This window comes from Lycium ferocissimum, chromosome 11, assembly GCF_029784015.1.
Source record: "Lycium ferocissimum isolate CSIRO_LF1 chromosome 11, AGI_CSIRO_Lferr_CH_V1, whole genome shotgun sequence".
Lineage (NCBI taxonomy): Eukaryota > Viridiplantae > Streptophyta > Magnoliopsida > Solanales > Solanaceae > Lycium > Lycium ferocissimum.
Genome location: NC_081352.1, coordinates 51371150 through 51389818, shown reverse-complemented (window position 1 = coordinate 51389818; position 18669 = coordinate 51371150). Strand labels below are relative to the sequence as shown.

Genomic DNA, 18669 nt, shown 5'->3' with positions numbered 1-18669 from the left:
GAGCATTACCAGGTATGTAGAGTTACTATCTACGTGTGGGAACATCATTGTTCTTCCCCACGCCTCATAATCCATAAATTATGATTCTCTACTAAAACTAGGGTTTCTACACCATGTTCATGACAACGTCCATGAATAGATTATGTATGAATTGCTATTATTCTATCATTGTGTTCTTAATAACTCCATATGATTATTGAGAATCAGTCCGTAATCCATGAAAAACCCATACTTTGTATTCCATGGGTTCCTACATGCAAGTTATAAATTATCATGTTATTTTCAAGAAAACACTCTACATGCTTTACACGTTTTCATGCAAGTATATCATGTAACTATATTGTTCAAACCCATGTTTTACAAGTTATTTGATATGAAACCATGTTTATGTTATATCATATCAGAACATGCCTATAACTTGTTTCATGAAACCATGCCTATAAGTTATTTTATGAAACCATGTTACAAGCTAATTCGTGAAATCATGATTACAAGTTATTTACAAGTTATTTCCCGAAAATCATGGGCTTTTTAGCCAACTATATCATTGGCACGACCCGACTACGGGCCATGACGGGTATCCGGGGCTAACCATCGAATACTGCTTATCCTGTTACTCATCTACTCTTATTCATAATACATGCTCGTGATCATGGAAAGTAATAACACTTGAAACATACTTGCTTTTATAAACATAAGCCCTTCGGCTATCAAAATGATATATATATATATATATATATATATATATATATATATACATGAAAACTATGAGACATACTACCCACCGCATATCTACGAGCTTGTACTAGAGTACTAGACATATGGACGGGACGGGACCCCGTCGTGCCCAAAATATATGCACACAAAATCGTCTCAAAATAGCACCTCCCGGAATAAAGGAGGGCTCACTTGTAAACCTGGCGATGGCTCACCCATGGATCCGCACCGTCTCCCGTCTACCGGGTATGAACACAGCGTCCAAGGAAAAGGACGTCAGTACGAACATTGTACTGAGTATATGAGGCATAAACAATAATAAGACATCAATGAAATGAGGAGACATCAATTAAGGAGCAATCTGTAACTGACTGAATCATAAAAGGAATAATGCGTCTTTGACTTCTTTGTCATAATCATCATCGTGTCATATATGCATAAATGTATAAGATGCCCGACCATATAGGTACGGTGTGATAATCAATAACATTAGCATTGCTTTGCGTCCAGGCCTCCACGTCGGGTACCATCTCGTACCGCCCACTAGTGGTGTCGCCCGTGCCATTTGGCCATGGTGTATAATACTGCCGCCTTGGCGGTGACTGCCCGGCCATATAGGGGCGATGTAATATCATCATATGCTCATCATAGTATGCTCATCATAATATACTTATCATAGTTCATCATAATGCATGCATAGTGACTCATGGATAATCATACTTTATCGGGGTGACATAAGGTCGTAGACCCCCGATTTCATTATGGAGCATTTATAAGCATTCTGTCTCACCTTGAAGGAGCAAGCATAAGGTGAGTGTATATATAATTATCAACACCAATGGATTATGGATAGCTTCATTAGCTTTATAGGAACATCTCATTATCATACTCATAGCATATCTCTTATCTCGTATGGCTATTCATGAACAAGGATCCATAGTTTTCTTGAAGATGGGACATTCATAAGAAAGGAGGAAATTCATGCCTTAGAAAGAAAGGGCTAGCCTCACATACCTTTGTCGTTTAACTATTCTATCGCTTGCTCGTCTCCTTTAATGCACTCATTTATACCTTCAAGGGAATTCATGTCGACGTTAGCTACACAATCATAAGAACGTACTTACTAAAGCTAGAGAAAATTGGGCAGCATTTCCTTTGTTTATACTACTTTCCTCCGTATTCCATATCAACTCCCAACATTCATAACAACAATCACAATATCATAACAACAATCGTCATTCATCTACATTATTCGTATTTCGCAATTTCTCTCCAATTTCTCCATAATCATGACCAAAGTCCATTATCGCATTCTTTCTCATACAATACTTGTTCCATGTTCTAAATGTCATTTATAACGTATTTATAATCTCAACATATCCATTTTTTTCATGATCCGAATCCAACTCTGCTACTCAACAATGACACTATTCACACATTTATGACCCATTCTCTATACTCTTCTACAATCCAAGTGTTTCAACCTATCAATACTTCAAACAACATGAGAAGATCATGAAACTCACCTTATATGATGAAGGAACAAGCCTTGAATGGTAATACACCTCTTGCACCAAAACCCTATTTCACCTTTCTTGGGATTTCTTGACTTGGATGACTTTAATGGGTTTCACACTCTTGATTCTTGTTGGTTTGATGAAGTTGATCATCAATTTCTTTGGTATTATTATGAATGAGGTGTATGGAAATGTTCTAGAGGTTTCTTGAGTTGTGGAGATGAAAGATGAAATGAAATGAAATGAAGGAGAGGTCCCTTATATTATTTCACAATCAGTCCCGACCAAGATCTACGGACCAACATACGGTCCGTATGTTTTCTACTGGCCGTATGTCTGGCTGTAGATCTGGTCCAGTGAAGTATGCCATACTGGGCTGAATCTACGGTTGGACATACGGTCCATAGATTTTATACGGCCAGTATGTCTGGCCGTATGTTTGCCCAGTTTTCCGAGACTTGTTCTCGTCGACTCGTTTGATCTCCGATCCTTATGGAACCTTCTTAACACTTGTTCAACACTTCATTACCATTCTAAGGGACGTTATAACTCTTCCTCAAAGCATCGTTAAAACATTGTTAACTCAATACTCGAAATTCTTATCCGATGCACAACATATGGCTCGCTTCCTTAACAACTTTCTCCTCTTACCTCGAATGTCTTTGGAAATCTTAATTTGGACCATTAATGCTATTTCTTGCTCGTCAAAACATCGTATACATTATACCCTTCGATGGCCTATTCACTGTACGCTAACGGGGAATTTTCCAAGGTGTAACAATCATATTCATATTTTGGGAGTTGCACGAATTACCGAGAAGGCTCAGATAGCCTGAAACTACGTAGCCATCGTAGGACAAGGATCGCTCCGCCCGATTAGGACGATTCCTTAATTTTACACTGAATGGATCCATCAGGCACGTTACCACCTTATACCCTGGCAAGGTATGGGGGCTCTGCTGGTCCGGCGAGGTACCAGACTCCACGTATCCACGTGGTGATATCATGTTGTCGGTTTATGAAATGCTCTCCCTACTTATCATGTTTTACTTATGTTATATATATATATGTACCCATGCTCATGCTCATGCTCATGTTCATATCCAGTTTTCGCCGCTTCTTATCATGTTATTACATGTCCTATGTTATTTCTTTCGTTGCTTTACATACAAGACATTCAATGTTTCGACGTCCCCTTATTGCCGGGGCTGCATTTCACGATGCGGTGCAGTTCTGACGATGACGACGGCTCGCTTATTAGGATTTGCACGTTGCCTTATTGGTAAGCCCCATCTCGTTGGGGTTTAGGCATTGTCTTTCTTTATTTAGTTTTGCATCTAAAGGTATGCTGGGGGCCTTGTCCCAGCAAGTATGTTACGTGTTTCAGACTCATGTTAGAGGTTGCATAGACAAGACAAGTGTTATGTTAGACTTCTAGAGTTGGTTAGCCGGTTTGGCTCATTTATGATATTGTCCGCATTCATGACCTAATCAAGTACTTATGTTTAATATTATGACTTACTATGTTTTATAAAAGCTCATCATGCACTTCACGTTATATTTCCGCTCATGTATGCCTCATGATGATTTAGCAAGCCATGTGGTTCGCTCGATCACATGCAGTCAGGCACCGAGTATCGTGTTACGCTCAGGCCATGGTTCGGGGCGTGACAATATTCTTCCATCCCATATTGATGCACCATTCCAGCTCATATTGCAATGCTTTTGTTTCTGCCCAGTTATTTGTTCCTTTACCCAAATTGATATTGTAAGTACTTATTAGTTTGCCATCATCTTTTCTAATAATTCCTCCACTTCTACAATCATCACCCCTACAACTACCGTCATTGTTCATCTTGATGTACTTGGGGTGGGGTGGGGGGTGTGGAGGATACCACTTGGTAATCTTGATTGTCCTCTTGGTATAACTATTGCTCGATTTTTGCTACATAGTAAAATCCAGTTAGTAGCAGTTTTGAGTAAGTTAAAATACCTGTTGATTATTTGAGTGATCTGCTTGATGATATTCTGTGCTGATGCATATGATATTCTGTGCTGATGCATTTTTGTTAAAGTTGATTTGACTGAACCTTAAATTACATCTTGCTGTCCATATCTCCCAACAAATCATTTGTGATAGTATTCCTCTTACCAATTTGGAGACTAGGTTTCTTGCTTGCATATTCCAACAGTTAACCAAAATTTGTCTAAGTGGGATATCTTTCACCTTGATGCCTAATGGATGGCATGTGGTTGACCATTTGTTTATAATACAAACTTTTAGTTATGCCTTAAGGCAACATATATCCGATCCAACATAACTTTGGCTTATGCCTCGGAAATGCGACTTTTTCTCAAACTCTTGTCTTGCGAAATTATTTTTATTTTTATGCCTAAGCAGGATTCAAACCCAGAACCTCAGTATTTTCGGTCACCTTTTCAAGCGAAGGGCAAATTAAAGACCACCAAATTGAGGGACAAAATTTAAAGACCACCCCAAAAGAAGGACAATCCGCGCAAAAAAATGATTTATAGGCTGGCAATTTGATCTTAAGCCCAACATATTGATACTAACGGGTCGGGCCCTTACGCCCTAGTTTGTCTTTGGTCTTTAATTTTAGCCTCTCATAACAAATAACATTTTTGTTATGCATAAGTTTATATTCTCACATCATAATAACTTACAAGTTATGCCTTTTAGGCATAAGTTCGATTGTTAAAGGAAAAAATTGGGGCGTAGTCCATCTGAAGGATAAATCGTGCAATTTCTTCGATTTTTTCTTTACATAATGTATGCAATATTTTGGGGAAGAGTGAATAATACTATTAGCCACTATTTTTCATTCGGGATCTTTGTGATCCTTCGTTAAATCTTTCCGGAAACATTATTCAGTATAACAAATGTATCAAGTTAGTCAAAAAGTCCTCGCAATGAAAGTGCAAATTGGGCTAAAATTGTAAACAGGAGATTACGCTAGGAGCTGATGTCCATAGGTTTTTGGGAAATTTGCACGATTGTCCTTATTTGAAGGTGGTCTTTAATTTTTTTTCTCCTTAAACTGCTGGTCTTTAATTTTTGCCCTTCGCCTAAAATTTCATAGGTTCCAGATTCGAACTCGGGGGCGGATCAGCCCTTTAGGGTTGGGGTGGCATGGCATTCTCTAGATTGATAAATTTTTTATATACCTATGTTGCAATTTGCTTAAACTAGGTTAAATATTTGATCCTGCCACCCCCAGTTGCAAATTAGACAAAGGTGTCATGGATAGTAGATACAAGTTTGAATCTATCTTGAACATTTTCCTACTCTCGTTTTTCTTTGTGCTTTTTAGTTCCTTTGTACCAGTAATTCCTTTTTTGGCTCTCCGAATTTTCTATATATCTTTTTATTATTTATATTGTCTTTCCTCTATTCTATTATTTTATCTGTAATCCCTTGCGAGAAAACACAAATAAAAACTTCAAAATCCCTTAAATTAAGTATTTCTCTTAATCTCAAATCTGTGAGTATTTAAATCGAAAAACTTGGATCTCAATGGCAATTTTGGATTGAGATCAAAATTCATTTTTTTAAATAATTTCTTTTGTTTATTACTCCCTCCATCCATGTCTACTTATCTATATTTGACTTGGGACACTCTTGATAAACAATAAATAAAATGAGAAACGAATTAGAGTACTTAATAATAAGAGTAAAATAGGTATCAAATGGTAAATTATGTCTTAGTTTTTCAAACTATACAACTTACAAGTAAAAATGGGCATATATTTTTAGTATAGTGGACAAATAAAAATGGACGGAGGGAGTGTATTATAAAAATTTGTATTATTCTATAATTGTTAAATTCAATTTAAATCACTTTACTACTTAAATTGTAATGAAAATTTCGTAAGCATTGCTTAGAAAAAATATGAAATTTATGATTTATTTTTGAGAACTTGTAGTTTATCTAATTCCACATTTACTTATGGGGTATAATTACCTATTGAAGAGTTTTTCTATTATTTTTCTTATTTTGATTGGTGTAATTCCCTTATTGAAAATGTTATTTTGCTTGTGCAAGTTCATTTTTTAATATACATAAAATGTGCAAGTCCCTTGGTGAAAATGTTGATTTTACCTTGTTGTTAATGGGTGTTAATGGGTGTGATTCCTTGTTTAAGATGCTAACTGTGTTCGTTTCTTGATTTATGAGATGTAATTTTCATATTTACAAATAAAAAAAGACCTATTAAGTTGACCCGAAAGAGATGGGCCCGATCCAAATACACGTTCCTAACAAGATGTACATTGAAAAAAACTATATCACCCGCCACCTTCAAATCCTAGATCCACCTCTGGTTCGACCCTCCGCTCAGTCAAATATTTAAAAAAAAAAAAAATCGCAAGGCATAGTTTGGATTTCGCAAGACAGAATTTGCCTACAAAACTCTATCTTAAGGCAGAGTTTGCCAACTTATAAGGCAGAGTTTGCCTTCGTAAGACTCTGCCTTCAGGCATAAGACAAACTCTACTAAGGTAAAGTTTGAATCCAAAACTCTGTCTTGCGACTATGTTTTTTTTAAAAAAAAAAAAATTGTTTGAGCGGGGTTTCGAACTCGGAACCCATGGATTTTAGGCGAAGGACAATTAAAGACCAACAATTTGAGGGGCAAAAATTAAAGACCAGTGCCTTTGAAGGGCAATCGGCGCAAAAATAAAAATGTAGTTTTTTTAGAAAATAGTGTTTGATTATATAATGGATTGATTTTTTGGAATTTTTTTGGAGATAAGTTTTTAAGTTAATTTTTTTTCACTCACAAAATTTCAACTTTTCTTTAAGTTAAATAGATATTCAAACATAATTTCAATCTCCAAAAATCATTTTTCAACTATACTTATGCTACTTTTTTCAAAATCATATTTTTATGTTAAAACGCCTACTTAATATATCCAACAAATCTTGAATACTATTGAGAATTCCGCTTATCAAAAAATTCCTTACCATTATTTCTAGTATGGAAGGAGTCAACATCCCGTCGTTTCAAGGTCAGCAACATAAGTACACTACCATTAAATGAAAAATCAAAGTTGAAAGATCAAACCATACCTAATTTTTTTTTTCTCTTTTCAACCAAACACTACTTCTTGATATATTTCTTAGTTCTTACTAAAATATAAATAAATTTTTTATCTTGAAATCTGAAATAGCAAAATGTAAAATAAAACTATGTTTTGAAACTTTAAATTGCTTATCGATTAATGTTTAGAATTTTATTCTGGTGGATGTATCCAATGTCTATACTTCCTTCCAAGTTAACTTGCTAAAGTTTCAAGAAATGTCACGCCATCCGATATTTCAACTTTGACTTTTTTGATTCTTTAGAAGATTTTTAGATGAGATTTTTTGCTTGTATATATCATTTTGATGACATATATCTTCACAAATTAAGAATATTTTGAATCTTTTGGCTTATAAAATTCATTCTTTGAATTGGGCGACATATAATGTCACAAATTAAAAATATTAAGGAATTGTATGACTTCAAAGAAACAGTGATGTTACAATTTTTCAATTAAAAACTTTTTATCAAGTGTACTATATTAATTATTCCCAAAAGAAATTAATAAGATAATCAAATAACTTCGTTAATAGGAGACGAAGATGGAAATTACAAGAAAACATCCCGGCAATGATGAAAATTAAAATAAGGCATTCGAGACAAGATTTATTCCTTGCTGATCTAGCTCTATATGATCAACATTCATCATTTTTTCAGAAATCAATTTTTTTTTTAATTTTTTTTAACAATATATATATATCTTGAATTATGAATTGATTGATAAGGATATACGCAAAAACGCTTGCCCAAATACTAGTATAATAAAAAAAATTACATAAAATAAGGAATTTACAATGATGATAAGGATAAGATAGACAGCAATTTGATAGAGGAAGGAAAATGTTAATTGTTCATAATGTATTAAAATTTTGATTTTTAAAGTAGTTTTTGCCACTTATGTTTTGTTTAAATTATGCTGCATCCATGGTGGATAACCACTTCGAAATTGATTAATTATGCAAAGTAGTGAGATTTTCCAAACTTCAGCAGATCTCAAGTTCTTTATTTTAGAATTATTATTATTGTTGTTATTATCCTTTAGAGTATTAGTTCAACTGGCGTATCCCCTTATTTGTGCAGCAACCCACGTCAGGAAATTTTATAGTTCGAGAGTTTTTAATAATTCGCAAAATCTTGATATTATTTATTCCATATGCTCTATTGTATTATAATTTCTTCAGTGACAGAAAACTAATTTAAGAATGCATACACGTATTGTCTAATTACACCTGTCTCCACGTTTTCGTTACTGCAAACAAAGTCAATTTTAAGATCCTCAGATGATCTTGCATTTACGACTGAAAACATTCATGTCCGTATTTTACAAATAATTATTATCCTGAAATAAATTAAAATATTTTATTCTTGGAAAGGTCTTCAAGAAACAATTACGTAATTGTTCTCTTAAAAACGTTCCTCTAAAATTAGACAAAAAAGAATACTGGGGATAATTGAAATGTGCACGAAAGTGAGATCAAAGATAGTTGTTTAAGCCTTATCTATTTAAATCTGGTCGTCTATGTCAAACTGTGAATCATGCATGGGTTTTACGGTGTTTTATGTACGTTTGTTTGTCATCATCAAAGGGATAAAATTATTGAAAATTCAATTTTGCTGATGAACAAACATGTACTAGTTGTGATAGGAAATTGTTGCAAGGTGAAGAACCTAGCTAGTCTTGCTAGTTTGTCCCTATATAGTGCTTGGCACTTAATCCTAGTAGAGTTAGAATTCGCTTTCGATAAGTCTTAGTAATTTCGTGCATGTTGACCTAGAACCATCTAATTAACAAAGACTATTGAATGGTAGATCTTTATTTGCCAATTCAACAACCAAGTGCGTAAGGAGAGTTATAGTTGGTTAAAAAATCTGTTAAAAATACTATTCGGCCCCTCCAGTATCTAAGTGGTGTATCAAACTAATTAACGGACATGAGACATTATAAGTTATCTCAAGTAAATTCTCCAATATGTTGTTGTCTACGTGTGCAAAGCTGCACGTTGAGATAACGTGATCATTACAAATTATCTTACTTGTTAAATTTTATAAAACAATTTCTTCAACTTAAAAATAATTGGTACTATACAAGACATTTACTCTAGGAATCTAGGAATGTAGCTTTCTGTGCAGCCTGCAATAAGTTAGTTACCATCTTTTACAAATTTCCAATGTTTACTACGTACACGGAGTTACTTGTACCTTTTAAATGATTCAAAAGCCTAAAATAATTTATACCGACGACATATAAAAATCAAACGCAATTAGAAAATACAACTTAATTTTGTTAGCTGTAAACCTTAAACTACTAAATCTGTTATATGATGTTTGCATTTCGAGGGAAACGTACATCTTTGCTTCCAGTATGAATTCAACAATTCTTGATGATCTATCCCAAAGTATAAAACTTCTTGAAAGCCAATTATTTGCATATTTTCATTCCCTCTTCAGCCAGCAAGGAGCCAACTTTTCTCATTATTTTTATTTGAGTCCTTTCATTATGTCCAGTTTGTGTGGCTTTGTCAATTATTTAACTTATATGAAGATTCATTAGTTATTTCTTGTCAAATAATTAAAGTTAACTTGGACTTGATCTCTTTCATCCATCTAATTTAATACTATTACATGATTCTTTCAGATAAGAGAGATAATTCTATAATGATGGTTTGATACATAACAGTAGTATAAATTAAGTTCTTTCCGTTGCACAAAGTAATAAAGACCAGAGATCTTGTTGAGAGAAAACTGATCATTTCATATCTTCGTTGTTTGAGAAATCAATTTTGAGAATCCTCGGCGTATTTATATTGTAAGTGAACTTACCCGATTTTTAGTTATGCCCGAATTTTTTTTTTTTCTCTCTTTGGGTTTAACAATCCGGTATCTAGAATCCACTGACGACTTGATTAATTCAGATTCGCGTCGCGTAAGACTCATCTAAGATAGAAACACTTTTATCAAGAATTTAGAACCCGAGACCTTTATTAATTCCAGCTGAGTTGACTAGCTGCTATGGCAATAACATCTATTCCTAGTATTTCCACAATGTTTCCAACGGCTCAACAAGTATTGAAACCAAACAGAGAGGTATGAAACTCAAATCCAAGATCTTTGCTTCATGTTAAAGTGTTTGACCATCTCAATAAGAGATTTACGTTATTAGAGAGAGCACACGTTCATTTTTTTGTGTTCGTCAGGTTGTTATTGCTGAGGAAATTGGCGGAGCCAGAGTGCTCACATTAAATCGGCCTAAGCAGTTAAATTTTATATCAGAGAGAACGGTACATACGATGATCAACAGCAGATACAAATTACTCGAGTTAATAATATATATTATTACATCATTAGTTTAAATGGCTACTATTCACATAATATAATTTCCTTGTTTAGATATTAATGCTGGCGCAGAAATTTGAGAAATATGAGAGAGATGGTAATGCTGAATTTGTAATCATCAAAGTTAGTATCTATTTTACTTATTTGCTAAGTTCCCTTAATTTGTCAAATTTTGCAATTTCTTGGAATTCTCATTTCATTAATTTTTGGTAATGCAAATAGGGAGCTGGCCGTACTTTCTCTGCTGGTGGGGACTTGAAAACGTTCTACGATGGCCGAAACACAAGTAACTTGTTCTTGTCTTTTTCTTTTCCTTTCTATTTTACACTATTGAATTAATCGTTCTAAGAAGTTCCCTTCAATTGATTACTTATATGTTGTATTTCTAAGGGGATTCTTGCCTCGAAGCAACTTATAGAATGTATTGGCTTTGCTACCACATTCATACATACAAGAAACCACATATTGCTCTTGTACACGGTATGGCTGTAGGTGGAGGTGCATTCTTAATGGTTCCAATGAAGTTCTCTGTCGTCACTGAAAACGCAGTCAGTACCAATTAATGCATGCATAGATATATACTTTAGGATTAATATTACATCATAAATCTATAGAACTTATTAAAGTGCACTTTATGTCTTACTTTTTGTTGCATGATCGAACTTGCAGTTTTGTTCCACTCCCGAAGCAAGTCTAGGGTTCCACCCGGATTGTGGCTTCTCATACATGCTTTCACGCCTTCCAGGTCGACTTGGTAAGTATTCCCTGCGTCTCAATTTATGAGGCGCATTTTGGGTATTCAGATAAACACGTTTTTCTTTGAGTGTGATTTATCTCATATGTCTTTTAAATATTTTGAATTATTAATTATTGTGACTGATAATACTTCTTACGTAATTTTCAAATATGTATTAAAGATTCTACGTCCAAACTCACAATCAAAATTAAGAATTTGAGTCTCGAAATTCCACGTATGCCACATAAATTGGGACATAGGGAATACATTATTAGAGCGTGCAACTTTTTTCAAATTGATTGAGAGAATGGTGATATATGCATGTGGAGTTAATTAATTACATGTATGTAGGGGAATACTTGGGCTTAACAGGAGCAAAACTAAGGGGTAAAGAAGTTGTTGCTGCTGGACTTGCCACTCATTTTGTTCCTTCTCAGGTCAGTCCAAGATCTCCTAGCTAACATTTCCTTCTCTTCATGAACTGACCATATATAATCCCTTCAAAACATCAGAAACTTTATAATGTTGGAAGATTATTGTCGTAATTAGCATTAAATTTTGTAAGATAAAGATTGCGTTAAAGAAGTTTTACACTATCAGTTGCACGTTATTGCTCTTTTTTTAGGATATCATATATGGAGATATTATTTGTAGTTGTAGGCTAACTTAAATTAACCTAAAAGTGTAAAATGGAATTTTACTATCTATTCTTTTTGTTCGGAATATAGAGATTTACAAAAACTAACTATCTACATTTTTTCAATGCCAGAAATTATTCCAGTTAGAGAAGCGCTTACTGAGAATAAAAAGTGGCAACGAGGATGCTATTAGATCTGTCATTGACGAATTCTCCACAAATGTTAACATAGATGAAAGAAGTGTTTTGAACAAGTATGCATCTTATCAATTACTATAATTTTGGGACTGTTGCTTTTAGGAAATTGAGCGTGAAACTCATGCATTTTGCCAATTTACATGTAGGTTGTGCATAATTAACGACTGTTTCTCCAGGGAAACTGTGGAGGAGGTCGTGGATTCATTTGTAAGAATTGATTATACTATATGTTAAGAGCTATTCCTTTGTTTCAAATAATTAATATCGTATTCTTTGATTTAGATTTTAGAATATTATCTCAAAATGTTTGAACCATTAAAATTAATAATATTATGCTGTACAACTCAGTAGTCCTCTTTTACGCGCGTGTGTGTGTACTTGGAGAATTTGGACTGCTCTACCTAAGCAAACCAAAAAGAAAGAATTTGAAACTGGAAAAAAAAAATTGAAGCCTAGAGAGGAGGAAGTGGCAAACAACCTTAACTCCCGCCTCCTCAAATTATTGTTAATGCAATATGTGAAAAAACTATGCCTTCATGGGCGAATCCAGGATTTTTAGAACATGGGTGCACTACTAAAAAAAAAAAAATATATATATATATTAAGTGGGAATTGATCCCTAGACCTTTAGGTAAATAACTCAATCTTCAACTAAGTGCATTATTTAGCCTTCTTATAGCATAGCTTTCAGGCTTTCAACAGTTAATACTATATCAATTTTAGAAAATATATACATAAAATACCTAATTTAACGGAGAGATTATGGATTCACATGCCCCCAATTTTGTACACGAATTCGCCCCCGCCTGCCTTCAAATATTGGGTTCTCCGTGGTTGGGGGTACTTCGAGCCCTCTGCCTCATGCAGTTGGACTGATCCAATTGGATTGCATTAGAAATTTCTTGGTTTAATACATCAAAACACCCCTGAACTATACCTGAAAAGTCGATATCACACCTAAATTATACTAGCGACCTATTACACACTTGAACATCTAAAAACTGAAATTATTTACCCCCTACAAACTGATGACCACTTGCACAATGGAAAGTATAATACACTCTCCTGCCACGTTAGCACCACGTCAGCGCCAAATCAGATTTCTTTTAAATTTTAAATTTTAAATTATTTTTCTTTTCTTGTAGTTAAAAAATTAAATTTCCACCTTCTTCTTCATTTCACCCGCCCCCACGCCCCCCCCCCCCCCCCCGGTTTCTTCTCCACCTTCACGCCACCCCCACTCCCCAACTCCTTCACGCCACCAGTCACCACCGCCACGAAAGCCCCCACCCCATGGCAATACCGAGGCTACCCCCACGCCCAAATCTTTCACGCCACCGCACCCCCCAAGTCCTTCACGCCACAAACCCCCAAATCCTTCACGCCACCGAATTACCACCGTCATGCCGCCCCCCGATTGCAATTTTTTCAGACCACCATCGACACCAAAAAAAGTCACAATATCATTATCATTAATTTCATCTACCATCACCTCCAATTTCATACCACTAATCTTTTTCAAGAAAGTAAAGTGCAAAGGAAAAAAGACCCATCAAAGAACATGAACACTAAGCAAAAGGAAGCCGAAAACGAAGAATTTCCAGAGTAAAATAGAAAATTTTCCTATGACAGCAGCTGAATAAGCATTCGATCAAAACGAAAAAAAAAAAAAAAAAAAAAAAAAGAAATCCCAACAATCAACTAAACACCAATCCCAAATTATCAATTATATGAATCTCATGCATAAATTCCAGCTGGAAGCCCTTGAATGAACTCGTGGATAAGTTCAAAAAGAAAATAATAAGGGTACCAAAAAATCAAAGGACTGTGTGTTTTTGTACATGTTAAATGAAGGAAGGATCTTAGAATTCAAATAATGAAACCCTACAAGCAAATATGTTAGAGGGAAAGAGTACCTGAAGAGGAAGAAAGAATTGATGAGCTGCAAAGTAGAGATGCTGATTTAGTACGAAAAACCAAAGACTTTGTGTTTTGAGTCTTGAAGAAGAAAGGGACGGGTGGGGGGAGGGGTGGGGAAATGAAGAAGGAAGGGACGCGTGGGGGATTGGGGTGGGGGTGGGATTAAAAAAATATAACTTTGGTATTGAAAAAAAAAGAAAAATGAATTAATTTTAATTAAAACGTGCGTATTTTTTAATTATTTTTACATTTTATGCCACATCAGCTCTCAGGGATATGTAATATGACAAATATTGTGCGTTTGGATCAATATTATAGTAGAAGAAATGCAACATTGTTTCATATTTTTGTACATTAATCTCATTCGATTAATGTATTGTTTGCACTTCTCTTGCTATACTTTATTATCAACATTATCCACAGAAGTTATTGCTTTCATTAATTTCTTCCATCAGCGACAACAAAATGCCAAAAGTTATTATTTTTCTTTTGAGGTGATTTATGAATAATTTCACAGAGTCGTCCTGCAAGGGTGGTATTAGCCAAAAATATATGCAACACATCAATTAAACAGTTTCCTGCTAGCTTTCAAATCAAACTGTGTCTACATGTAGTTGAGCATAACTTCTAGTAGTTGATACCCAGTTTGGTGAATCATTAAGACATTAAGTTAAAATGAAACGTTTTCAATCCTCACATTTTAAATCTAACGAATGGGAAAATGAGGCTAAACTTAAAGATATAGTAATAGATGGATGAAAAATCCTTGAAACTGAATAATAAGGAATATGCAAACATTTTATGAAATCGGTGGAAGTAGCTAGTTGTATACTATACAATAATTGACTTGGAATTTAGAAAGAGTCCCTTTAGTGGAAGACTTGACCTCAATGAGGAAAAAGTTCCCTGTCAATGGATTCTTATAGTTGAGAAACCAAAAATAATGTAGTAACTAATTGAGCAATTAAAATTAGTCTTTGAATGGTTGGGCGACGTTCTTGAAACTAAAAACATCTTCATGCTTTTACTTGTAAAAGGCATCAGTGATTGTGAACGTGATATTGCTGACAAGTAGTAGTAAATGAAATGAGTAAGTTATTTGTTATAGTCAGACTCAGCTGCTGGAAAGAGTGTTGCAAGTCAACTGAAGTCATTGCAGATAAATCTGTGATGTATTGAATGGCCTAAGATTGAAAAACAGGCACCAACGCTTAAAGAAACTCATTTAATAACCAGATTACAATTACAAGTATCAATACTTGAATTTGGTTATGGTTTCCTTCAGAAAAGGCACAGCAGCAACAAAGAAATGATCTCAGAGCAAAGACTGTATCTTCCTATCCTTCTCTTCATTTATCTCCACTTTTTGTCATCCAGGTTTGCTTTTTCCCAGCATTGGTGGAAGTTAAATGCCAGTCTTTTGAATTATACTGCCAGAATTTCCAATTCTTTGATCAATATGCCATCTGTTAGAGCTAACAATTCCGCTGAGCCCTCTGAATTGACACCTATTCTTCGGAGTAAAAAGGCTAGCCCTCAGTTTCTCTTTGGCTTCTATTGCAGTTACAATACCACGGAATGCCTTCTTAGTATCCTCTTATTCCACACCAGCTCCGGTCATGCTAGTGTTCCCCAGTTAGTTTGGTCTGCTAACAGGAACCATCCAGTGAAAACCAATGCAACTTTGCAACTAGGCCAAGATGGTAACTTGGTCTTGACAGACTCTGGTGGCACTCTTGTTTGGTCCACTAACACTACTGGGAAATCTGTTTCAGGCTTAAGCTTAACAGAAATGGGAAATCTTGTGCTCTTTGACAAGAGAAAGCGCGCAATTTGTCAGTCTTTTGATCATCGAACTGATTCTTTGCTTCCAGGGCAGAATCTGGTTTCTGGACAGAAGCTCAGCGCAAGCATTTCAGCAACCAATCGGAGTCAAGGTTCGTTTTATCTTACAGTTCTCAACGGAAGCTGGGCTACTTAAACGGATACTGATCCACCTCAGTATTACTACACTTCAGATTCTCCTGATAGTCCTTATTACAGTTTTGATGTTCGAACCCTTACTGCTTTACAATACCCTCCTACATCGACACCTCAATTCATGAAGCTTGGGCCTGATGGACATTTAAGGGTATACCAACGGACATGGACCAACTTGACTGGAAAGAGGTAGACGTCACTTTGACGGGAGGTGTGGGAAAAAGTGAGTACCCAATGGTGTGTGGAAGATACAGCGTTTGTACAAATATTGGGCAATGTACTTGTCCGCCAGAAGAAGGAAACTTTTCAGGCCATCTAACAATAGGAAACCAGATCTTGGTTGTACAGAGCTGACGTCCATTTCCTGTGATTCTCCACAGTACCATAGTCTCATAGAGCTCAAGAACACAACATAATTTGCATTTACCACCAACTTTCAACCAAAGTCGGGCATATTGTTCGAGAGGACAAAGTTGGAAGACTGCCAAAAGGCCTGTCTGAGTAACTGTTCCTGCAAAGCTGTTGTTTTCAGATATGATCAGGATGGCACTCGAAGAGGGAGCTGTTTGTTGCGGAATGAAGTCTTCTCTCTCGTAGACAATGAGGACGGAAGCAACAAGACAGTTTTTCTTAAGGTGCAGAATTCCTCAAAAGCACAGATCAAACATTCACCTGCCATTTCCCCTAGACAAAAACCAAAGACTTTCAAAGTGATCATTGGATCTACTTTTGCTGCTTTGTTGGGGATAATTATGGTTCTCTCAGCTTGCTCCATTCTTTCTAAAAAGAGGACACGATCCAGCAAGGATGTGGACTTTCTGGATCTAGCACCAATCTTACCAGGAATCCTAACTCGATTCTCTTACAATGAGTTGAAAATAACTACAAAAGATTTCAGCAGAAAGCACGGTGAAGGAGGATTTGGCTCTGTATACGAAGGAACACTGAGTAATGGCACCAAAATAGTTGTGAAGCATCTGGATGGTGTAGGTCAAGTAAAGGATTCATTCTTAACAGAAGTAAATGTAGTTGGTGGCATTCACCATGTCAATTCAGTAAAACTCCTAGGATTTTGTGCAGAAAAAACCACAGGCTTCCGGTCTATGAGTATATGGTAAATGGATCATTGGATAGGTGGATTTCTCATGAATAGCAAGAAAATGGGCTTACATGTCCCACAAGGCGAAGGATAATATCAGATATTGCGAAAGGGTTAGCTTATCTTCATCATGAATGCAGCCAGAAGATAATTCATTTGGACATCAAACCGCAAAACATCCTTCTAGATCAACATTTCAATGCTAAGGTATCTGATTTTGGATTATCGAAGCTAATTGAGAAAGACAAATGCAAAGTTGTGACAAGAATGGGTATTGAGCACCTGAATGGTTGAGATCTGTAATCACTGAGAAAGTAGATGTGTATGCGTTTGGAATTGTTCTCTTGGAAATTATCTGTGGACGAAAGAATTTGGATTGGTCCCAGGCTGATGAAGAAGATGTTCATTTGCTTAGCCTTTCTAGGAGAAAGGCGGAACAACAGCACCTCATGGATTTTGTTGACAAAAACAATGAGGATATGCTGCTCCATATAGAAGCAATAACTGAAATGATGAGCCTTGCTGCATGGTGTCTACAGGGTGATTTCACAAAGAGGCCTTCCAAGTTGTTGGTGATTAAGGTACTGGAAGGTTGGGTGAATGTTGAAACCAACTTGGATTATAATTTCACGAATCTACCTGAGGTTGGTGCAAGCAACCAATTACAGATCAGAGAAGCCACTATCAGTTCAATATTGCCTTCAATTTTATCTGGACCAAGGTGAACAATATGCTTAAGAATTTTAGTCTTCCAACGAACCAATTAATGGTTAGCTAATGTCAAACATTGCAAAATTAAATTTCCAATTCTAGCATAACTTTTTATTGTGTATGAGATTATAATTCATGACATGTAAGTTTCAGTAATTACTTCAGCATTAGAATTTTGAGCTTCAACTAGTATCATGTAGCTCAGTAGCTCCTCAATTCATATGCCAAAGGAAAAAATAATATATTGGCGTTGCAGCTACTGATCGTTGTTTTAAGCGCCGATATATTCATTAGGGACTTCAACTGGTAGTGTCCAGTAAGCTTTATTGTGGTATGCTATCGAGAAAGGTCCACAAAGCAAGTCTAGGGATATCTGTATTGAGCAAATGATCATGTCATTATCCAACAATATACTTTTCTTTATTGAAGAAGATTGTTAATTAAACTTTACTCTTGCATTTGATACCCAAAATACCAAAAGAGTAACAAGTAAAAGAAATCAAAAAGATCAATCGAGAATTGTATTAAATTACGTACCATTGCTGTTAGATTCCATATCTTTTTTTAATGATAGCAGTGTGCAAGCCAGCTCGAGCACAACTCGATCATTCCACTGGGTACCTCTACCCAGATTCCATATCTTGGTGACTCTGACGACCTTTCACAATTAAAAAGGGTTTAGACAGGGAAATTCTTTATCCCTTTTCCTCTTTCTACT

The 18669-nt window shown here is 35.5% G+C and overlaps 1 protein-coding gene and 1 pseudogene across 1 annotated transcript; both read left to right on the top strand.

Annotated features, from left to right (window-relative positions):
- The first annotated feature begins 10346 nt into the window (after positions 1–10346).
- LOC132038457 (3-hydroxyisobutyryl-CoA hydrolase-like protein 5) lies at positions 10347–12475 on the top strand. The gene is made up of 9 exons (XM_059429125.1): positions 10347–10421; positions 10532–10615; positions 10725–10793; positions 10893–10956; positions 11061–11218; positions 11340–11424; positions 11758–11843; positions 12176–12297; positions 12388–12475. The coding sequence occupies exons 1-9, from the start codon at positions 10347–10349 to the stop codon at positions 12473–12475; spliced, it is 831 nt and encodes a 276-aa protein (XP_059285108.1).
- Positions 12476–15470: 2995 nt separating this feature from the next.
- Positions 15471–17965, top strand: LOC132035791 (G-type lectin S-receptor-like serine/threonine-protein kinase SD2-5; annotated as a pseudogene).
- The last annotated feature ends 704 nt before the right edge of the window (positions 17966–18669 follow it).

Excerpts from the sequence above, each read along its gene's own strand:
- LOC132038457 (XM_059429125.1), top strand. The coding sequence starts at position 10,347 with ATGGCAATAACATCTATTCCTAGTATTTCCACAATGTTTCCAACGGCT. Across the intron at positions 10,616-10,724 it reads ATTTTATATCAGAGAGAACG|ATATTAATGCTGGCGCAGAA; the intron begins GTACATACGATG and ends TTCCTTGTTTAG. Across the intron at positions 11,844-12,175 it reads CTCATTTTGTTCCTTCTCAG|AAATTATTCCAGTTAGAGAA; the intron begins GTCAGTCCAAGA and ends TTTCAATGCCAG.